The sequence below is a fragment of the Heloderma suspectum genome, chromosome 1, assembly GCF_057233095.1.
Source record: "Heloderma suspectum isolate Gila_16-S chromosome 1, 16-S_ref, whole genome shotgun sequence".
NCBI classification, from domain to species: domain Eukaryota; kingdom Metazoa; phylum Chordata; class Lepidosauria; order Squamata; family Helodermatidae; genus Heloderma; species Heloderma suspectum.
This window is the reverse complement of record NC_139458.1, coordinates 70,281,166-70,305,243: the sequence shown is the minus strand read 5'-3', so window position 1 is coordinate 70,305,243 and position 24,078 is coordinate 70,281,166. Positions and strand designations below refer to the sequence as shown.

At 42.7% G+C, this 24,078-nt stretch overlaps 1 protein-coding gene across 1 annotated transcript in view; it reads right to left on the bottom strand.

The window, feature by feature from the left end:
* RTF1 (RTF1 homolog, Paf1/RNA polymerase II complex component) overlaps positions 1-24,074 on the bottom strand; it is a 29,667-nt gene extending 5,593 nt beyond the window's left edge. The window contains exons 1-14 of the mRNA XM_084845867.1: positions 23,880-24,074; positions 17,551-17,661; positions 13,729-13,876; positions 12,051-12,252; positions 8,751-8,865; positions 7,326-7,437; positions 5,836-5,971; positions 4,969-5,146; positions 4,015-4,097; positions 3,532-3,619; positions 3,321-3,428; positions 2,562-2,639; positions 426-547; positions 105-162 (exon numbers count right to left, since the gene is read on the bottom strand). Coding sequence (XP_084701993.1) covers positions 105-162; positions 426-547; positions 2,562-2,639; positions 3,321-3,428; positions 3,532-3,619; positions 4,015-4,097; positions 4,969-5,146; positions 5,836-5,971; positions 7,326-7,437; positions 8,751-8,865; positions 12,051-12,252; positions 13,729-13,876; positions 17,551-17,661; positions 23,880-23,957 — 1,617 coding nt within the window. The 5' untranslated portion in view covers positions 23,958-24,074. The remainder of the gene's footprint in view (positions 1-104; positions 163-425; positions 548-2,561; positions 2,640-3,320; positions 3,429-3,531; positions 3,620-4,014; positions 4,098-4,968; positions 5,147-5,835; positions 5,972-7,325; positions 7,438-8,750; positions 8,866-12,050; positions 12,253-13,728; positions 13,877-17,550; positions 17,662-23,879) is intronic.
* Between the last annotated feature and the right edge of the window lie 4 nt (positions 24,075-24,078).

The following is a 24,078-nucleotide window of genomic DNA, read 5'->3' as shown; positions in this document are numbered from 1 at the left end:
TCCTGAATAAGGAGAAAGTCTAGTAGTTCAGTTCAGATAGCCAACTTTTCCATAAAATGTATTTTGCCTTCTCTTTGCATGGCTCCATCATCAATATCACTCACCACTAAAGCCTTTTCAGACTCCACAATGTTCCATTCTCTATTCCTCTGATTAATATAACTGAAAAAAGAAAAGATAAAGTGTCTGAATATATTAGCCCCCGACCCTGAAGCAAATTCACAGTCTAAATAAGCCATTTCTCCAATCCAAACAATTTTTCCAGAAGTAACTTCTTGAAAACCTGGAAAATGGTAGATTCTTTCCCGATAAAGAGAATTAGCAAGATCTCTTTGAAATAAGTATTAGTTACCCTGTGATAAGAAGAGGGTCACAGAATAGTATGCTGGTTTTCTGTTTTCTTGTCATCATTGTTAGCTACCAACCTTATGGCTGAAATATTTTTTGTTCGCTGGCGATCCAAGGCCTCTGCTCTCTCCTCCAATTCATTAAGCTGATCTTGAATCTGCTTTGCCCTGTCCTGATCTCCCATGTCTTCTGCCATGGCCTTCAATAAAGAATTATTTGTTAGACCTGAACAATCACCATAGCACCAGTGTATGGGTTGGACTTGATTAAAAAACATACCGAGTTATCATCATCGTACTTGTTAGGTCAAGTTAATTCTAGATAAAGATTTACAGGGCAAGAGGAACAACTGGTAGCGCACTTATGAATTTAAGGGTGCAATCCTATAACTTACATCCCCGATGCTTGTAAGCCTCTGAACTTGGGACAGCTTATATCCCGGCCTCTCCAGTCACCTCCCTACCCACAGACACACCCGTTTTATCCCCCACCCCACTCCGAGGTCAAGTTCTCAACTGCGGAGAGGTAGCTGGCACTGTTTTTTCCACCCTGGCTGCAAGGGGGAGGGGTTATGGATACCCAGCTCCAAGGACAGAGTGCTGTCTCTGACCTCGGATCCAAGAATCTGAAGTATCCTATGCCCCCCAGACACTGACTAGGGGCCATTGGATTGTTCCCTTATCCCACTTAACAAAATAGTAATTTTAACTACTATTTCATAGCGCAATATCTACCATAAGGTGGACCTGTTAGGCCACCTATTGGCAGTAAACATTTCCTAAGGTTTACAGCCCATAAAACTCAAACTGCACCCGTCTTCACCCTCTACAAAAATGGAAAAGCAACTGTTAAGTGGTTAATCCAAAGTATGCATGATTAAAACTATTACATTCATGCAACAAAACTTTCATTTACAAGAATTGTAGGGAAAGAGACTCGATGGTCTTGTAGGCCCCCTCCAACCCTACTATTCTATGACTCAAAGCAGGGAAAGATTATACTGTTCTCTTTCAGGAAGAAAGCCAAGTCAAATTACTGAAAGTGACTGGATTCGTACGACACACCAACCCATTGTGGGTTGGTGTCTGGAATAACTCACAATGGGTTAGCATGTGTCTGAACCCGGACAGCTTCTTGTGGGGTGGGTTAATTTTTTGAAACAATCCAAGGCAACAACCAATGGCTTGTTCTAGGGGTTGTTTTACCCAAGATGGGCTGGTGTGTCATCTGAACCTGGGATACCCAATCCATCATGGATTGAGGGAAACGGTGAGCAAGCCGCTTGGCAAGAGCAGCAAAAACCTCTGCTGCTCTTCCCAATTGGAGGCGTGACTGCTCTTTGCTTGCGACAGCCACCTTAAGCCTCCCTCACCAGTGGAAGCCCCTCTAACATTGCCCAAATGGCACTTTGGAGGCTCTGTCACTGGTTCTCTGCCTTTTTAATTTAATTTTGTGTTCAGGCCATTTGTGCAAAGGGATTTTTTAAAATTATTTTTTCTTTTGTTGGTCTTTCACTATAGCGGAATAGCACCACAAATATTTTTTTAAGTGCGAAAACAGGGTCTTGCATGGCAGAACCCGTCTTGCCTGCCTGTCCTGACTCCCTGCCTGGCCTGATTGCTACGCCTTTCTGGTCACCAGCATTTTTAAAATTTCATTTCATTTTTGTTGGTCCTTTGCAATAGTGCTATAGTGGAATAGCGCTATAGCACCATGAAGAATTTTTTTTAAAGGTGAGAAGTGCATTCCCCTTTCGTTCCAATCAGGAGGAAAAAGTGAGATGATGCGTACTTTTCTATGAAAAAGATGGGATGCCAACTCAGGGAGATATGGACTACAAAGAGACCCCCCTCCTGGGGTCAGGTCCACCTGAGCATCCCCTTGCAAAGTCGGTAATTTGAAGCACTTTTCCCTTTTAAAAAATAATTATTCATGATGTTATAATGCTATCTGCCACACAGCACCCTGGGATATTGGGTGCAGGACTGAGATGGAAGAAGGGGAAGGAGGGGGGGAAACAAACTGTGAGTTGCACAAACCATGCACTGTGGGTTGTTCATGGAACAACCTTGAGTGCGTAGCTTGTCACCCACGATGGGCTAGCACGTCGTGCAAACATACCCAGTTATTTAGAAAGACCAGCACCCAAGGCAGCCTTAACCTTCCTGCAAAGGCTATTTGGGGGGCCATTTTCAATCACCACTGCATTTTACCTTCTCTTTTAGTAGCTGCGTTTTCTTCATGGCATAGTTTGGTGGTGCTTTCCGGAACCTCTCCTTCTCCTTTACTATCTACAAATGGGGAACAAAAAAGTCAATATTATGTAACACCTGGATTTTATGAAGGGAAGGCCAACTGACTATTAGCTACCACACATCTATTCTTTACTTTTTCGTAGGCTTTACGAGCCAAGCTCAGCTTCCATACCATTCACTTGGTGCCTTACTTATACTTCTGTTCCCAAGCTATATTTATGAAGTGCTAGAACAGTAAAGAAGCACTTTAGAACTTATGCCATTAGAACATACTGGCTGCAAGACTAACAGTACATACCAATCTATCAAGGGTAACCTCAGACATTCATTGTAACATAATTACAGGTAGCAGCTGCTGCAGAGCAAAGCTAAATTTTCCCATGGGTAGATGCTGCACCCCATCCTGTCCCAAACCTAGTCTTCAGTGTCTTACTCGTCTCTATGCAGAGTACTGGTCCTATTTTAGCTGTGACCTAACTTTTACAAAACTGAATTAGACAGAGCAAAGGTGATGTACAAAGTAGAGTCACCAAAGCAGGGTATTAACAGTCTTTGACTATGTCTTTTCCATCACAGAAATTACGTCTCTAACCCATCTTATCTTTATAAAAGCAGAAACTGGCACCTGAGAACATTTCTTTTAAGGCCTCACCTACCTTTCCATTGTGAACCTTCAATTGAATGGTTCCAGCTCAAAAGAACATTTTCTTCATTTACCTCCTCAATGTCCTGGTCATTAAATTTATAGTTGAGGGCTTCTTTGATGGACACTTCCTTCTTGTTTATCTCATCTAGTGTAGGTAGCTGCATCCCGGCAGAGAACATCTAATTACAATTATAAGAAAAGGAAGAAAGTGTCAGAAGACTTCGTTCACCGCTCAACACTATATTCTTGTCAAAGCTCTTAAGAATATTCTAGCAAACTTACAGCTTCCTTCCACTTCATGAATTCACTCTCTGTGAACTCTTGATTGGAGACAAACTCTAAACGGAACACACGCTGGTCACTACCATGCCTGTGCATAGAAAAAAATAGTGCTTAGGAACTTGTTCATGACAGCAGCTTCTCTCGCTTCCCAGTCTCTGAAGAGAGGGGTAGTGATAGAGAGACATCAAGCAAAGTGCATTTGTACCTGGCTATTAAATTCCTCAGCATATTGGACTGTTATATCAGGCCCAGTTCTACCTTGCTATAGGAAGATACATTCTGAATGCAATAGTACTGGTGAAGAAAAATGTTTGGGCACTCCATGTTTTTCCTATCTCTAGTGAAAATGCTGGCAAGGAAACTCTAAGAATAAACTTACCAACTTCCTACTAATGAAGGAGAAAAGAATCGTAGCATTCAACTGTTCCATTCTCTTATTACCATACCCTCCAAGTAATGCAATATGAATTCCAGATGTCTTACCTTAACTGTAGCCCTTTGTTTGTCCTGGTACCCCCAAGCTGATAAACCTTTGCAGTTTCCACAACACCAGTTATTTCTGCCACCTATACAAATGAAGAAGAGAAAACTAAAAAGATGAGCACTTCTATATATACTTTTTCTAACGAAGGAGAAAAAAAGATTCAAGAGCAGGCAGACTCAATAAGGAGAGAGTACAGAAGGAACGGGAGAAAAATGGCATTCCTAATGATACATTTATCATTACATTCTTAGTTTATCATTCACTCTGAAGCAGGAAGGCCTTATCTGAAAAGACAGAAGATAATAGCAGCATTTTCAATGTTATGGTTGGTTCCAGATTTTGCGTTCCGTAAATGGAAGGACTCTTTCTGTCAAGAGACAGCATCTGATCCAGCAGACAAACCCCCTGCTAGTGGAAAGGGTGGGGGAGAAATTTGCCAATCCCCCCTCCCGCTGCAGCCTAATTTGCATATTCCTGCCTACCGGGGTGAATGGAAGGAGCAACTCATCCAAGGATATCCTCCTCCAGTGAAGGGAACATTGTCCCCTCCCCCCGCAAGCTACTTGCACCATTTGAAAAACTGCTCCAGGTAACTGAAGGGCCCTCCAGAGCACACTTTGGGAGAGTGCAAGCCAAGGTGGGAGAAGGGAAGGAGGAAATTGCCAAAAGTTTCCTCACCCCACTGGCGGGAGGGAAGCCTGGATCCAACCCCTTGGCTTTTAATGAACAGGAAATTATATGGATCTTGTTTACTAAGAAAACAGTATGGTAGGACAAGTAAGACAGCACTCACAACCAATACTGCATTGTGTATTTAACTGCTTTGCCTTCACTATATTTTCTAAAGTTAACTTTTCATGGCTCTGAGAGATCATAAAAAAAACCCCTAGAGCCAGGAATGCTTTCAGTTCTAAGTGCCAACAGGAATTAGGTCCACTTGAGGATATCCTCACCCTGTAAACTGGTTTGCTATTGTGGTTTCCTATCCCAATGCGCACAAAGCAGCCAGTGACTGTCTTGGCGAAGAAAGGCATGTGACACCACCGCTCCAGCTTATGTCGAGATAATCGAACCCGATTCAGTTCTTCAGGCAAGGACACTGGTTGCGATTTGGGAGGGATTTCTTCTTTTCTATTGTGACAGAGGAGAAAAGAAGGAAGACCATTCATACCTTCAAACAGAATGAGAGTCCATAGTAGTTGCTGCTTTGTTGGCCTAATTAGTACTTTCACCGGTTCTGGTCTCTTTGTTGTTGATGATTGTTAGCTTTGTTGCATTTTTAAGCAGTGTTGCAAATTAAATAAGATGCCAGAATCCCAAATCCACACACTATGGAGAACAAATTCGTATTTCCACAACAGCACTGATTTTTTTGTTACTCAACTGGATAGGATTGGAATTGGCCCTGGATAGTCAAATTTTAGATTAATCTCCTCCTATATATATATATATATATATATATATATATACACAAATTTCTATTCCTAATTATATCTCACCTTTGTTCCAACTGGCTCAAGGTGTTGTAAATGGTTCTCCCACCCTCCATTTTAACTTCACAACAATCCTGTGAGGTAGGCTAGACTGAGAGACAGTGCCTGGCCCGAGGTCCCCCAGTGGATTATTCAACTGGATCTTCCCAGTCCTAGTCTGACACTAACAATTACATCACACTGGCTCTCATAAGAGGAAAACAAGTCTATTGAACTGGGAAGAACTATGATATAATGCACACAGCCTCTGCTGAACACAAAACTAGTACTACAAACAGAAACACATTCAGCTGTATCCTTTGCCCTCAAACATAATGGAACACTCACTCTTCCTCCTCATCAGAAGATGAAGATCTGGATGAACGATCAGTTTTCTCACTCGATTTATCATCTTCTTCTTCCTCTTCATCATCTGAGTATACTTCACTTGTTTTTAATGGCTGCTTCTTTGCCAGCAACTCAGCTACAAAGGAAAAAGGAAACTGGTTTCATTTTCTGTTCAGTTTCTCTCTGTCTAGGGCCTTCTTTAAAAATAAGCATAAGCCAGAGAGATATCTCAATACAATCTGAAAACCAGCATTCTTCTGTAACTAAATTTATAGCAGGGTTGTTTGATGAAGTTTTAAGAGCAAAAATTAAGATTTCCCCTAAATGTTAACATTTAAAGTCTGCCCACAGATCCATAGAATGTGCAAGTAAGTCCCAAGGGGGCTTTCAAAACAGCATCCACACATGCCTATGCTAAGCCACTCTGAAACAGCATTTGGAAACAACTTAGTGATATGGCATGGTAGTTTACTGTACAATGAAGAAAGTACAACTAAGAGTGGGCAACTCTTGGTTACAAAGGGGATGATACACACTTGAAGAATGCCAGCTTAACCATCAAATAGTCTAACTCCACTGTGAATGTCACTGATGCATAATAAAAATATAATATCTTGGTTGTAGTAAAAGAAAACGCAGAGACATGGTGACGGCCATCAACTACAGCTTTAAAAGGGGATTAGGCAAATTCATGGAGAATAAGACTACCAATGTTGACTAGCCTACTAGTCATGATGGCTGCATGTTCCCAATACCAGTTGCTGGAGAACAGCAAGAGCGGACTATTTATTATTTATTATTAAATTTATTAATCGCCCATCTGGCTGGTCACCCAGCCACTCTGGGTGATGTACAGCGTACAATAAAACAGTTTAAAACAATAAAACTATGCTTTTGCATAGGACTATTGCTCTTGCTTGTGCATTTCCCAGAGGCATTTGGATTGTCCCAGTGGGCAACAGGATGCTGGACTGGATAGGTCTTTGGTCTGATCCAGCATGGCTTTTATGTTTAATAAGGCGAAGAAATCTGGCATTATTAGAAAATGAACACGGCTTCCTTTTTGGAATAAGAGGGTTCTAACCTTAAAGGTGGCCTAGAAATAATCTTAAATATCAAATAACTAAAAACACCATCAATCAAAAAGAACTAAGGAAATAATAAAATGTGAAAAATAATTTGTGCGTAGGCCTGATACAATCAAAGCTGATTTGGCTAATCACACTGGATAACCCATGAGTTCAGATTGATGGCATAAGTCATAATTTTCATAACTTTGAAACTATGTGAAGTCACCGGATAAAAAGTAATCAAGAAAACAGAAAATATATGGAAAGACTGAAATGTGCCTCTCTCCACAGCAAAGAATCTCACCACCATATAAGCAATAAGTAAAGAGTGCAGTCTTGGGCATCAAATGGCATCCACATTATATGAAATGTACTTCATAGTATATCTTTATCAACTTAGCCATAAGCTTTTGAATTTACCTGTTCTGTTCTTCCTTTTCTCCCTTTCTGCTTTCAGTTCTTCCATGGCTTGGGATTTCTTATCCAATTTTTCATCCCGCTTTGACCGCCGCTCTTTATTGTGTGACATTACCTGAGGAAACAAATTCCTGCCTAGATTGACAATTCCACAAGGTGGTGCTGGGGGTGTCTGGCAGTGGCATTACTCAACTCCTTCACACTTTTGCCATGGAATCCCTCAGGGTTCAATTTGTCCCCTATGCCTTTTAATATCTACATCAAAGTGCTGTGTAAGGTCATCCAGATATTTTGAGGCAAGGTGCCATCAATATGCAGATAGTCAGCACTATCTCTTTTTCATGTCATTAGGTGAGGCAGCAGAAGTGCTAAATTGCTGTGTCCTTCTCAGGATGGAGACAGCCTGGCCTGTTATCCATATGCTGGTAACCTCCAGATAAGGCTACTGCAACAGGTTATAGGTAGGCCTGCATCTGAAGACTGCTTGAAAGATGCAGATAGTCCAGAATATAGCTGCTAGACTGCCAGCTGGGATAAGGCATTATGATCACATTATGTCTTTTCTTTGCCATTTGCACTGGCTCTCAATCTGTTTCCAGACCGAATTCAAAGTGGTTGTGTTGACCTTTAAAGCCCTTCAGTTTGGAAACAGGGCACCTAAGACTGCTTGTCTCCACATTTATTTATTTATTTATTTATTTATTTATTTATTTATTTCTATACCGCCCAATAGCCGAAGCTGTCTCCACATGTGCCTGTTCATACTTTGGGATAATCTTCTCCAGGTTCGCCAACCATCTGAGGTATAGCAGACTGATACCGGGCAAAGAGTCTTCTCAGAGGTGGTGCCCTGGCTTTGAAATGCACTCCCCAGAGATGCTTGTCTGGTTCCCACTCTAATGTCTTTCTGGTGCCAGGCAAAGGGCTTATTATTTTCCCAGGCTTTTAAACTTTTCTGTTTTATTCCAGCTTGTATATTATTTTCATGGTGCTTTTATGGATCTGTTGCTTTTAATTTATTTTTTTATATTAGCTATTTTACTGTGTATGTAAAATATTTAATTTTAAGCTCCCCTGATAACATATTGAAGGGCAGGACATAAAACTTAAGAATAAAATAAATATTTTCTGGCAAAGCATCTTTTCGGCAAGCACTGGAGCTAAATATTTGGGAATAATCTAAGGGAAAGCAGATGAGAGGAAAATGTGTCAAATGTATTAATAACATACTGCTGCTCTGCCATTGGTCACATAGGAAGAGCAGAAATTGCTCACGTAGTTTAAAACACTGAGAAAAAAAGGAAAACATATTCCAGGAACAGGCTCTATGGTTCCTGCCACGGAAGCCCTGTTCCTAGCAGGCCACATGTCAGGGCTTGCCTGTGGGCTACAGTTTTGGCATTCCTGCAGTAAAGTGAGCTTTCTCACCTGGGATTCCTGTATCTGTGTGAGCTTTTTCTTTTCCTGTTCTTCTTCTTGCTTTTTCTTTTTTTCTTTCTTTTCTTTCTTTTTAGCTGTCTTTAATTTCTTTTTTATTTCAAACCTGTGCTCAAAACAAGATAAAAAAGATGAATAAGAGGCTACAATCAGTTATTTGGAGGCTACAATCCTGGATGGATTCCTGTGCCATCCCTAGTTTATTTATTTACAATGTTTATATACTGCTCCACATCAAAAGATTTCAGAGCGGTGAACAGCAAAGATAAAAGAATAAAACACCACGTTAAAACAATGAAAACAATTTAAAAAGAAACATGTTCTGATAAGACCGAATTTAATAAACTGCAGCTGGTCACTCAAGGAAGGCTTCCCGAAATAACAACGTCTAAAGGAGGTGCCGGAAGCAACACAATGTTGGCGCCTGCCTGACCTCCGAAGGCAGGGAGTTCCACAGGAAGGGGGCCACCACAATGAAGGCTCTTTTCCTGGTGAACTCCAGCCAGGCCACGGGTTCATGTGAACCACCAGGAATATGCCCTCTGATAAACTCGGTGACTGGGCAGATTGGTTAAGGAAGAAGGCGCTCTCTCAGGTATCCTAGTCCCAAGATGTTTAGGGGTTTGTACACTAGTACTAATACCTTAAACCTGGCCCGGTAGCGAATCGGCAGCCAATGCAGTTCCCTCAACAAAGGAGTTGCATGCTGAAAAGGGGCAGCTCCTGACAACAGCTGAGATGCTGCATTCTGCACTAGCTACAGCTTCCGGAGCAGCCTTAAGGGCGGCCCCACATAGAGTGCATTGCAGTAATCCAATCCTGAGGTTACTAATGCCTGTACCACCGTGGTCAGGCTATCCCCATCCAGGAGAGGCTGTAGGTGGCGAACCAGCTGAAGTTGGTAAAAGGCACTCCGACTTGCCATGGCCACTTGGGCCTCCAGCGACAGTGATGGATCTAGGAGTACCCCCAAACTACGAACCTGATTTTTCAGAGTGCAACCCCATCCAGAAAAGGCAATAAACCTATCTCCTGGACCTGCGAACCACTCACCCACATGGCTTCCATCTTGCCAGGATTCAGCTTCAGTTTATTGGCCTTCATTTGGCCCAATACTGAGTCTGGGCACTGATCTATGACTTGCACAGCCTCTCCTGATTCAGATGTCACAGGGAGATAGCTGCATGTCATCAGCATACTGATAGCATTTAGCTCCAAATCCCCTAATGACTGCTCCCAGCAGCTTCATATAGATGCTATACACTGGGGACAAGATGGTGCCCGGCAGAACCCCATAACTCAATTGCCATGGGGCCGAGGGAAAGTCACCCAATGTTACTCTCTGAAATTGGACCCGTACTTAGTACAGGAACCACTGTAGCACAGTGCCGCTGATACCCATCCCGTGGAGTCCATCCAGGAGGATATCATGGTCGAAGGTATCAAAAGCTGATGAGAGATTGAGCAGAATTAACAGGGTTGCACTCCCTCTGTCCCTCTCTTGATAAAGGACATCCATCAAGGTGACCAAAGCTGATTCAGTCCCATAACCAGATCGAAACTCAGACTGGAATGGGTCTTGATAATCAGTATCTTCCAAGAGTGCCTGCAGTTGCTCCACCACAACCCTCTCAAGTACTTTCCCTAAGGGGTACTTGCGACTGGGCAGTAGTTGTCTAATACCATTGGGTCCGAAGTGGGCTTCTTCAGGAGTGGTTGCACTACTGCTTCCTTAAAGACAGCAGGGACCACCCTGTCCTGAAGGGAAGCACTGATCACTCCCTGGACACACCCAGTCATACCCCTTAGCGAGCTTTTATTAGCCAGGAGGGACAGGGATCAAGAGGGCAGGTGGTTGGTCGCACTGCTGCAAGAACCTTGTTCACATCATCAGGCCGCAACAACTAGAACTGATCCCACAAAATTGGGCAGATGCCAGCATCAGAAACCTTGACTGGAAATGCACTAACAACAGCATCAAGCTCACTGCAGGTACAAGCGATTTTGTCCTCAAAGTGTGATGCAAAGAGGTCACAGCAGGTCCTCGATGGGGCCAGGGCCCCATTCATTGGGGAAGGTGTTAACAGCCCCTGGACCACCCAGAAGAGCTCCACTGGACGGCTAGTTGAGAACACAATGGAGGCAGCAAAATAAGCCTTCTTTGCTGCCCACACTGCCAAGCAATTTGCGCTCTAGTTGTCATCCAGCCTATTTCATTGACCGCGGCTCCACAGCGTTGGAGGGTACTCTGGTGCAAGCAAGTCGATGGCCCCCCACATCTCACTGTTCCACAGTGAGGCTAGGACCTCGGCTGGATCATAAACTCTCTCCACTGGAAAATCCCCAAGAGCATTTAGAAATCCACTGGATTCCATCAGTCTCTTGGGGCAGACCATCCCAGTGGGTCCCCCAACCCCTGCAGGAGGGAAATAATGCCGTAAGTTCAAATCTCACCGGGAAATGGTCTGACCATGGCAATGGGGTTACTTGGATTACAACTTCCGTCACTCCCAGTCAGCATGATACATCTGCAGGGCCGCAGGTTGGGGGAGGCTGTTTTATTGTATACATCAGAAGCTCGAATAGTCTTTACAGGCAGATTTGGCATGGTCAGAACAAAACAGCAAACACTTCGCCATTGCGTTATACCAGGAAACAGAGAGCTTTATGTGACCAAGTTCTTTTTAGAAATCTGCAATTCAAACAGCTGCAGGTGAAATCCTACCAATGATTTGCACTGCAGAAGACAACCAAAACTCCCCATCCAACTTCAATTCCAGACTAGATTGAAAGAAGAGCCTGGAGTGCAGCAGAAGGGACGGACACTGTGTGAACTGCAGATAGAAAATGACTACTTGATCCTTCTAAAAACTCCAGAGTCAGAAGATGTGTCTAAAAGTGGTATAAGATTTATTCCTCCTGGCAAAAGCAGATACCATCTCTCAGTGCACTTAAGTTCTGTCAGGCTCAAATAGCAGTGTGTGCTGTTTGGTAGCTAACTCTTGAGCAGTTAAAGTGGAACACAAAACTAACACATGCTGGTAACCTCTTGCACCCTGAGAAAGGGCAATTACTTTATGCATTGGCATTTATTCTACTTTTAAGCTTGGTTTTTTTGCAAAATAAACCAAAGGCCAACTAGGTACCGATTTCCAGGCATCCTCCCAGTTCCAAGTGAAAGTAGGTATGGAGCAAAGGGAAAGAGGGCAGATACGCTAAGAAGACTAAAATGGGGTGGGGTGGGGTCTGTATGTGCAGAGTGCCCTGAAATGGTTGCGCGAGTCAGGTCACCTTCTCTTCAGAACCTCTCTCTTCTCTATCCGGTTAAATAATTCCTGCTCCCTCTCCTTTTCTGTCATCTGTTCTAGACGAGCTCTGTCTTCTTCATCACCCATGAGGTCCTCCCCATAGCCATCAGTGAACTCATCTTCAGAAGTTGAATCAGTGTCTGAGGTGGAACAAGAACTGTTGCTTTCAGAGTCAGATACTTCACCTGAAATAGAATAGAAAGAATTCACTATGCTATGGAGCCAAGAAACTCCAGGTGAAGCCCAATGACATCATAAAACTGTGCTTGCTCACATCCATTCCTTGTTACCCTTGTCTCTCCCTAACCTTCTCACCCCCGTATCCATCTAAATTTGGACTCTAAGCTTCTCAGGCAGGGACCTGTATTTTGCTTATACTGTTTCAGAGTGTGTCATGTACACTGATGGCACTAAAATGCATACATGCCTGAGAGGAAAATGCAAGTATCACTGACAAACTTTGACTATGCTAGGAGAAAATAAATATTAATATATTCCTTGATAAACTGAAATCAAAAGACTTAGGTGGGCAGAACTCTGCACAGTATTCAGTTGCAGGAATCAAACTTTACCTAAAGTTACTTTTAGGCCAAAGGTCCAATAATGTCAAGAAGATTACAAAACTGAGAATACTTGAAGCTACATTTATTTAGGTTATTCATTCTACTCTGAGGGCAGGTTACAGCAAAATACATTACAGCAATGACATGGATGAAACACATTCCTGAAGGTAAAGGAAACTTCAAAACTTATTAAAAATAAAAGTGGCCAAGTAGTCTAACTCTCCAACTAACTTAAGCTGTTTTTCCTTTTAGCCTCCCTCATTCAGCCAATACTTCAACATTCTTCCCAGCTGAATTCTTCCTACAGCTGAGTACACACTCACCATTCTCTGTCTCAGCCCTTCTAGCCCAGAACAGAGATTTCTGCTCACAGAAATCAGAGCAACTTGTGCTTCAGTACACAGGCTGAGTACTAGTGGCTTTGGGTAAAGAAGATGTTTTTAGTGTGCAAGGTACTGGTATTCCCTAATGTTTCACACACTTTTCAGCATCAGTTGTGAAGCCCTGTACTAGCCAATAGAGTTGGACAAGAGAGACCACTGCTTATGGCAGGCTGGGCACTTCTCAGATAGCATTTATTCATCATTTCTTTTTATTATGTTTATATTAGATAAGCAAGGAAATGGCTTTTCTGCTAGTTTCTGTAACAATGTGTAAAAAAAAGAGCTTGATACAGTTTACAGAATAAAGGAGCAACATCATACATCTGAAAGAGCAACAGGCTGATAACTATTTTTATATAGCTAAGACAGTCACAAGAATAGTTCCAAGACACTAGATTTGCATATGGAGGGAGAAAGGACTAAGAACAGACCAGGAAAATAAAACCACCAATATCTTATTAAAGAAGACATAAGCTATCCTCCCTTTCTTCCCATTTATTTCTAGGTTAAGAACAGAGAAGGAAACAGACTTAAAAAAAAAAAGAAAAAGTAAGTAACTGCACCAGTATTGTAGACATGCATTTAGTATATCAGACTGGCCTTCTGCAAATATCTAGAAAAACAGTGTTATCTAGAAAAACATCCATGATCCCAACCCAACAGAAAGTGAGTGCCCCAATGACAATTCTTCACATTGCCACATCTACTTTTTTACCTTCTTCAGGTGCTGAGCTCTCTGGAGAGCTGTCTTTATCAGAGCTGCCTGATGAGGCTGCTTTGTTCATTTGCTTCTTCATGGCACCTTTCTTCTCTGCTTTCCCAGCTTTCCCTTTCTTTTTGTTTTTAGAACCTCCAACTGTCCACTGCAGCATAAGAGCAATGAAGGGAATCAAGGCTGAAGTTGTTCTCCAAATATAGCACAAATTTAAATACCAAGACAAGTTAATTTTATAGGAGAAATGGATAAACAATAAGCTAAAGGGAAGCCCAGACTGTAGGGTAGATTCCAGCTGCGGAAGCCATGTATCTAATTGTGTTTGATGCCTGGGATCAGAGAGACAGAAGAACCAAGGCTTGAGAAGTCATGCTAAGTTCTTGGATCATACTTTTTAAACAAATGAATCAGCACATTTTGAGAGTTTTATTGTGTAAGAAGTGGGCTGCTTTCCACTGGAATTACTCTTCATATTGATCGATTGATCGATTTGTACCCCATCGTTCTATTGAGAAAAATGGTAATCAACAAGTACATTTAATGTTCAGAAGACTGCTCCTCTAAGAAGACTAGATGACCATTCACAATCCAAATTCTCAGTTCCAAGCAAAATAGAAAAATAGCCAATAGCAGCTGCAGTAGGCTACTTCTCTAACTTAAATGCAGTTTCTTCTAGCTGTGTAAAAGACACAGTAGCTGCGCTCAGATGTAATGCTAAACCATAGTTTACCTAGCCTCCCATAAGGCTTGTGTGCTCCTCCTTCCCTTCTCCACCCCTGGCATGGCCGCAAGGAGGGGATTGGAATATTCCACTTCTATTTTAGATTGAATGCAGTTTAGAATGTCATCTGGACCCTAAACTGTCATTAATCTTGACAGTAGTTAGGAAAAACAAGCCTGTTTCAATAACTACGGTATGAAACTGGCTTGTTTCCATTCACCACAGTTTAGAATTTGTGTTCAGACGATATGCCAAGCTGTAAATAATCAAAAACAGAAGTGAAAGCTTCCAAACTCCTCCTCCCCGCACAGCCACTAGGAGACTGGAGCTTTCATTTCTGTTTTTGAAAGGGGAGTGGGGTGCGTGTGAAGGACACTAGGTTCATTTACATAACACTAAACTATGGCTTAGCATTACATCTTAACCAGAAACCAGCTAAGTGTGAAATACTTTTAAGTTTTGCTCAGCTTTCCAACAGGCCTGTTTCTGAGGTTTTCTGCTGCATTTTAAATTGCCAACGCTCTTCCAGCTTTGGGGTTTATGCACAATGGCCCTTAATACATTATTAAAGAGAAGGTGAGAAAGAAAATGTAACTGTAATCACATCTCATGTAATTGTAAACCATAATTTAGGGTTATGTACATGAGAAGGAATGAGTCCAGGCAAAGTGCCATGCTCATACGCTCCCCCTCCCACGTGACCAGCAGGAGGAATAAACCAGGCTTCCATTTCCTTTTTGCATGTTCCAGATTTGTCGTTATGTACAAACCAGGAATTGTGATTTAAAATAAACTCTAGCTTGCTGAACCCTGCCACAAACTCAATCCAGGATTTGAAGTTGGTACGTATAACAATTGACTAGAGTTTATTTTAAAACACAATACCTGGTTCACATGTAATGAGAAGCCAGGGATTTGCGAAAGTGAAACTAAATTCTGGGTTATTCCTCTTCCCAGTCATGTGGTATGGGAAGGATGGAGTGCTCAAGACTGGCATGGGCATACTCCTGCAAGTAACCCTGAATTGTGGTTTACTGTTGCATGTGTACTCACCCAGTAACTTTGGAAACTGAGGAAGCAGCACTTTCAAACTGACATTGTCATAGGTGAGGAATATCAATAACAAACAAAGTGTGAAGTTACCATGTGAATAACATGAAGCTATTAAAGCATGCTCATCATCATGTAGTACTGTTGATTTCCCTCCCGCCACCCATATTTCCCTTCATGCCTCATAATTGATTTACTTACAGCCTTTATACCTCACCCTTTAGCTAAAAAGGCTCCCAGAGTGGCTTACAAAGATAAATAATGTGACAATCCCTGTCTTCAAGTTTACAAGCTAAATGTAAGTCAGTATCCACTAAAAGTGAGAATAATGCAAATCAGTATTTGGATTTTGCCAAGCAGATTGTCCTTTCTCTCACTGCCAGAGCTCTTAGACATTATACTTTCCAATGAATCTTCTCGAAGTTAGATAAGATAAGAGAGGCCTTTTCAGTGGTAGCACTCTGTGGAATGCTCTCCCCAGATAGGCTCACCTACATTAGCATCTTTCTGGCACCAAGTGATGACCTTTTTATTCTTCCAGGGATTTTAAGAACTATTTTTAGTGCTTTTAGTACTCTATCCTGCTGCTAGTTTTATTTTTGGTTTTATGATATTGCAATATATTTATTCTTTGTTGGTGGTTTTATCTTGGTTTTCTTCTGCGCTGTTTTTGTTTTTTGTTTTAACGTGTTGTACACCACCCAGAGAACTTCAGGTATTGGGCAGTTTAAAAGTACAGTAAATAAACAAATAAATAAGATGCGTGCTTGCCAGCAAATCCCATTACCCTAGAATTTCCCATCCCAACTCCACACCTTTCTCCAGCCCAGTACCTAGGCTATTCCAATGATTACACTAAAATAATAAAACTTTGGGCAAGGTTATTGGCAAAAGGAGAAATACAAGTGCCAGAATTTTAACAGGTACAGCCTATCCAGGTCATATCTTGCCAGTATTAAAGAGCTCCATTGGCTGCTTTTCTGTTTCTAAGCACAATTCAAAGTGTTAGTGTGGGCCCTTAATGGTCAAGAGACAGGTACCTGCCCAAACTCTGTGATAAGCAGAGCCCCTTCTCACGAGTCCCTTCTTGTTTAGAGGTGAAGTGGGTGACACCTAGGGACAGGGCCTTTTTGGTTCTGCTGCCCCATCTCTGGTGCACCTGGGATGAACGTTATATTCTTTTTAGGCACTAGGCAAACCCATTTTTATTCTCCCGTGCTTTTAAAGTATTTTAGGCATTTTAATCGCTTGCTAAATGCTCTTTTTAGCTCCTAGTTGGTTATATTATGTGGCTTATGGTTTTTTGTTGTTTTAATTCTGTAAGCAACCCAGAAACCAATTTTAGTGAGAGGCAGTATATAATTTTTTTTAAATAAATAGATACAAATGGACTTTGCTATGTGTGACATAAGTGAACAAAATTATGCATCTCCAGAGGGCCATATTAGTCAGTTACAACAGAAAACAATCTCATGGTGCCTTAAAGACTAACACATTTATTATGGCATAAGCCAGTCTTCCCCAACCTGGTGCCCTCCAAATGTGTTGGAGTACAACTTCCATCATCCCCAGACAGCATGGTCATGACGGAAGTTGTAGTGCAACACACCTGTAGAACACTCGATCGGGGAAGGCTGGTATAGGCTTTCATGGACTAGAACACAATGATTATTTTAAGTTGGCAGTGGGAGAAGAGAAAAATGTAAACAATGAGGTCAGATGGAAGTGAAATTATTATCTCTATTTAAGCCAGAAGTGATAGGGCTGAACTTCTTGTTATGTTGTATTTTCAGCAGCTCCATGCTGGAGTCTCTCTCTCAAGTTCCTTTGTTCAAGAATGGCCACTTTCAGGTCATTACTTATGGCAGGCAGGGGAGCACAAGTCATTTTCTAAATCTAGACATATTCAATATAAGCATGCAACACCAAGTGTACCAAGCCTTCGTAGGAGGAAGGCTATATAAATGTTTATTTGTTGTTGTTCTTGTTATTTATATTCCCATCACTAATACTGCAATAACTCACAGTTTGTTTGATACAATCCAACTTACCTCAACATCACTGTCTGAAGTCTCAGAGTCTGAAGATGCTGTAGGCTTGCTAGCAGGTGCTTCCTTTTCCTCAGAGTCACCACGTTTCCGTTTGGCCAATGACAGCAGCTCCTGGTGGAAGCAGTAGTACAGAGTTAACTTAAAAATGAACAGACTCTTCCAAACCTGAGAATTACAATTCCTAGTATAGTACTTCACCCACTACCACACCCATATCAGTATTTTAAAGAGTCTCCATTCGAATACGGTAACAACGGTATGTTATTGCGTAGTCTGCTGTACAAGGCAAAAACTGAAACATTCACCAGGTGCACACAAGCAGGGCTTTTTCTTTCACACCCCTACTCCTTTGAATTCCCTCCTGAGTCAAGCTGACAGGTACCTGACCTTATTAACTTCCAGAAAATGTGTTAAATGTATTCCAGAAAGCTTTAAAAACATCTTATCCTTGTTATGTTGTTAGAGTTTTTTTAATAGCTAATTTATGTATGTGCGTATTTGATGTTAAGTATTCCAATTAGATAACATTTAAAAACACTGTAATTCACTTACAATTCATTCAAGAAAGCCAATATATAATTAATACAAACAGCTAGACACATTACAAAATAAGCATTACACATGGTCCTTAAACATTTTCTCAGCCAGATACTACATTTGTAAAAACACACTAACTAATATATTTGTTACCATACAATATCACTAGTCTGGATGTTTGGAACATGCAGGCTGCCTGTCACATTAAAACATTTGCTTATGGGAGTGCTCCCACAAGTTAACACCCTAACTAAAATTGCTCCCGGAGGGGGGGTTGGTGGTATCACTTGTGACTTCAAGAGTCAAACATCTACATAGATCTACTACAGAATTCTATGCAGCCCAGCATCTGACAACCACAAAGTCATGGATATAAAGGAAACCTCCATCTATCCCATATTCAACCACTAGGAGCATTAACACAGGGAAGAGGCTGAGACTGATTTCTAAGTGTCAATGAGTATGTTAAAGAACAGGAATGGAAAAACAGGTACTGAGCTCCACAGAATCTGCAACCCAAGAGGCCGGTATTAAGTGCCAAAGATTATGACAGTGGTCTGGTCCAGATGTCATACTATCTGATCTCCAAGCTTGGTTTGGCCATCAGAAGGCTCATATCCCCCCTTTCCTAGTTAATGAGAATGATGTTTCCATGACACCTGAACCATAGTTACCGCTAGCCCATTAATTGCTCCCAAACCAATGGTTCAAGCCAGGATAGTTTCAGTGCTATCAGGTACTCCCAACTGCCAAACAATGGCTTGAAAAATCATGGCAGTGTGATATATTAACTAGGCCTTTGTCTGAGAAGCAGGGCTTTGCCTGTTTGCAGGTGAAAAATGCTACAGCTCCTAGCAGAGTGTTTAAGTAGCAATCTGACTAATGGCTTGAAACATATAAGGAGTTGGCAGCTCCCCAGGTGCTGAAGAAAGATGCTTTGCATTTTATTCTGACTAGTATTCCCCTATCCCCCCTATCAGCTTCTACTATTTGAACTATTCTATTTCTCCAATTCTGATTCTTATGACCTAGTACTGCCTACAGTTTTCAAGCAACTAGAAAAGAGTGCAATGCAGAATTGGTCAGGGATGTAGAACATGTGGCCCTCCAGATGCTGTTGGACTGCAATTCTCATCAGCCTTAGCCAGAGTAGCCAATGGTGAAGGATCATGGAAGTTGCAGTCCAACAACGTGTGGAGGGCTTACATGTTTCCTTAGTTCTAATAATCATAGACTCTTCTTTTTATTTTAAATACTGAACTGTAAGCAGTTCTCAAGCCCAAAATTCTCAGAGATATTCTGGCGTATATTAGCTGGACATTTGGAAGGTTAACATCACAATAATTAAAGGTTCGTTTACACATTATGCCAAATATAAATACTACAAAAAGTGATGATTTAAGCATGTAGAAGAGAGCTTTGTACTGATATAAATATATTTTAAAATTTACCAATTACAGCTAATAGTGTACACTGGTACACACATGGCACCTCTGCTTTACATCTTCAGGCTGCAAAACCAGACAATATCATTTACGACAGATTAAAGCTAATATTTGCATAAAGTAAGTAAGCATCAATTTCTGTCTTTCCAGATTCCTGTGTAACCCATCAATCTAATACTAAGAAGATGTATTTGGATTAAAACTGACCGGCAAAGTTCTTATGTTTACGTATCTAGGGACAGTTCCATTGAATTCAATGAGGCATATTCCAAGTGATGTGTTTTAAGAGTATGGTGTTAGTCCCGTTGTTGTCAATTGTCTTACCTGTGTAACCAGGTTGTTACGTTTTGAAACTGTCTCTAGCAGAAGTATTGCTTAGCACCCAACCAGTCCAACTTTCCAGTCTTGGTCAGCAGGGTGGTGGAACAGGCAGCAAATCAATAATGAAAATCAGTATTCTCAAGTCAGGAGAGGTAAGATTACCCTACAGCATCTGCTGGAGAAACTGTCCTATTGAAGGGTGCCTCAGCAGGTGTGAACTAGTCGATCTTATAATAGTGTATGTATGTGTAAGGAGTGGTGCAAGTGGCTGTGCTTAATTTGTCAACAAGGGGAGTGTCTGTACCCAATGTTATGGAAGCAGCAGTGAAATGTGATTCCATTTGGGGTGAAGGAAGTGGCTCTTACATTAGTTAGGTAAAAGTAATATATGCCTGGAACAATCTACCAATAGTTGACCTGGAAACCTTTCTCTTTTGGTGCATCCATCTTGTAAGATACAAACTATGAGACCATCTCAACTCCTTGGAGCAATACTGATAGACCCTAGGGCACAAGCTTGAACCACTTCTCCCTAGGGTGGGAAGAGTTTGGGCAAAATTATTTTCTGAGTTCTGTGGAAGACCAAGTTTATCTTGGGGATGAAGGCCAGTTCTGGACAGAGGACAACCCTCTTGGAATGGAACATGAGAGAGCCCCAAGCTTGTCTACCCTCCAGGCAGAGATGAGAGCTACCAGGACATAATCTTCCAGGTGACTTCTTTAAAGAGAAAGGAACAAATTGGTTCGAAGGGCGGGACAGTAGGAGCACAGAGGACCAGAGGCAAATCCCAGCTTGAAAAACCTGTGAATGGGGGGTGAAGGAGGAGAGAGATGAATGAAGGCCTCACAGGAACCATTTTCTATGGGAGGCAGGAGAATAGGAATCCACCCCATGCCCCAGCAAACTTCCTTGGGGTACTACATGCCTCTTGAGAGTATTATGTCAGCTCCTGTTCCAAGCTGGATTGGAAGAAAGGAAGATGGTTGGACATCTGGGTGGTGTCAGACTCAATGAACTGACATTTGCACCACCTCTAGAACATCACCAACTCATATCATAACTTGGTGGAAGACTGACAGGAGACCAGGATGGTATGAACTGCCCCATCTGACCGTTCCAAGTTTAAGAGCTGTCACTATTCAACTTCCAAAATGTGCAGCTAGAGGCACTTGAGCTCCAGATAGAGCACTGAACCTTGTGATCAGACAACTGGATAGACTGGTATCCAGTAGGGTTGGAAGACACCAAGGTCCATGAGATCCGAAATCATAGCCCCCAGGCCAAAATTAGGACTTGCACCTTTTGTGCTCAAAACTTGCACAGAGTTCTCATAAACAGCGGGAGGACATAGAGAAGTCTCAGGGCCAAAGGACTGACAGGGGATCTGTAGTTTCTGCCCTGAGTCTTGGAAATTTGAGAAAGACTTGTCTGTTTTGGTGTTGAGGCTGCTTGTGAACAGAGCAATGGACAGCATTCTCCAGAGGTTGACAACCAGTTGAAACATCTCCATTTCCCTCAACTAGTTCTGAAATACTCCACTAAGAGTGAGGTAAATCTATACCCAAGGCAGGGAAAGATCTTTCTGACTGGGAACTGTTGGAACAAGTGTGTCCCTCATGGTCTGACCCTTGGTGGCCATGTTGTCTGTCCAAATCAGTACATGTAAAACCTTTTCCGAGAAGAAAAGTAGAGCAAGCTGTGCTGCCCATCTCTCCAGGCAACTGACTGGGTAGGAGGCTTCCACAAGCATCCACTGCCCTTGTGCCATGGCACTCCTACAGCATGACCTTCATTAACTTTAGCAGTCACTTTGATGCAGAGTTCTTCTTATAATGGCATCTCACTATTTAGGTGGGTTAGGTTCAGCTATTACTGAAGGGGAGGCATATTTCCTGGGGAATCCCGAGCCTCAGTGGTATGTTGCAGGCGATCTGGCATTAATACAGCATGTAGTAATGGGCCATAGCTCAGTGGAACAGCACATGCTTGGCGTGCAAAAGGTCCCAGGTTCAATCCCTGGCATCTCCAAGTACTGCTAGGAAGAATCCTGCCTGAAATCCAGGAGAGGCACTGCCAGTCAATGTTGACAATACTGCTCTGGTCTGACAGTATAAGGCATCTTCCTATGTGAAACCACTGCAGGATCTAAGAGTGAAATAGGGTGATGGGAGCAACAATGGATCCCTATAGTTGGGCCAGGAGCATGAGGGTCAATGTCCTTGACAAGATCACCCATGTAGTGAGTGACAGGAAAACTTTGAGAAAGGAGGCTATTATGAACCCCAGATATTGAAGCCCTTTTGCACTGGCTGAAGCGCAGTTTTGGACTGGTTTATCATGAAGCCATGCTCTTCCAAGCAGGAAATTGTGACGGCCATATCTTCCTCAGACCAGGGTGCTGATGGAGATATGATCAGTAAATTGTTTAGATGGGTGTAGACATGAAATCTTTAGGTCTGGAGGTAGGCCACCATAACCTTTGTGAATATCCTGAGGGTGGTGGAGAAGCCAAATGGAAAGATCTTTACTGATACTGTTTTATTCTGTTAAAAATCTCAGGAAACACTTGTGGACTGGTAAAACTGGGATATGGACATAGTCTTCAGTGAGGTTGATTAGTGCCCTCAGTATCTCCATTCTGAACTTCCTCTGTTTGACAGAACTATTCAGGAACTGGAAGCCCAGAATAGTTTACCAGTGACCATTCTTCTAAGGCACCATAAGGAAAGTAGAGGAGTCACCAGAGGACCTTTCAGGCTATGGGACTGTTTGATAGCTTCTGCAACCTGAGTGCATTTCAGAAAGGGGTTTAAGGCTATTCACAAGATGGGGCTCAGGATAAGCAATCCAATCCTGCTCATCAATGGAAGATAGAACCAAGGACTGGAAGAGTCTTCCTCTCTAAGAAGTAAATTACCTTTTTAATTTAATTTGGATTTGCCTTCTAGAAAAGAAGAGATAATCCCTTTGCTACGGGCTCCACTGCCCTACTGACCAAGAAAAAAAAATAGCACTGGTTTGCTCGTTTGCCACAATCTGTATCTTGCATACACTGAGGCAAATATAGAAGAGTAGTGGGCAAATTAAAGGCTGAGGTGCCAGAGAAACATCCAGAGTGCAACAAAGCACTCAAAACCAAACAGCAGTGATTGGACCCTGCAAACAGCCAAGGGACACTTGCAAAATGCTCACTAGCAGTACTGGGGTACCAAGAAGGAATCAGTAAAACTTTAAACACAGTATATACACCGAGAGTGGAGAAGCTGGCTAAAGGAAGCACTAGTGAGAGTTAGCTATGGAGGTCGGAGCACTAAGCATGAGAGAACTTTTGACATAAGCCAACAATGCAGACATTGGAAGGAGAAAAAAAATCTCATGTGGCGCTCTCCATCCCCCTGGCAGCAGGGCAAAAGTAGACCACGCCAATATGAACTGAAATCAGACATCACATGGGGAGTATCCTCTTGGTGAAGAAATGGTAACACCAGAATTATTTGTTACAAGGCTTCCAAGAACTACTAGACTATTTATCCTTCCATCACAGCCACCGAGTACCATTAAAATAGGAGTCTTATTCGGGTGGACCCCAGCCTCATAATTATCCATAGCCACAGCATATACCTTGCCTACCCATCCTGCCACTTGCTACAGCAGACCCTCCTAGCCCATCGCTCCCAGTTCTCCCTACCCCCTAAGTGCATCGCCCACCGCTGTATCTCAACAACCTCACTACTTCTGAGGTAGGTTGCATCTACCCCCCCACGCCCCTTCCGTCCCCTCAACCACGTTTGTTGCCAAGAGACCTTCTCCTCCCCGCCCCCCCAACAACCAGTTACACACACACCCCACACTCCCTCCCTCCCTGGGGTGCCAAGACGCTGATCCCACTTCTCCACAAGCCCAGAGCGGGAGGGAGGGAAACACAAACCAGACCCGAGGAGCTCCCTCAGGCACCCACGCAGAGCGATGCCGACGGAGACGAAGCTCTGGGCCCAGCTCGGCTCGGCGGCGGCGCGACTACCCACCTGGTCCAGGTTCTCCTCGCTGCCGCTGTCCTCGGTGTCTGAGTCAATGAGGACCCGACCTTTCCGCTTCTTCACCATGGCGGAACTGGCCCGCCGCCGCTCCTCTCCTCAAAGCGGACCCGCAGACGGAGCGGGACTCTGAGCGGCCGGGCCTTCGCCGAGCCAGCCGCCCGCCAGCCAACCAGCCCGGGACACAAAG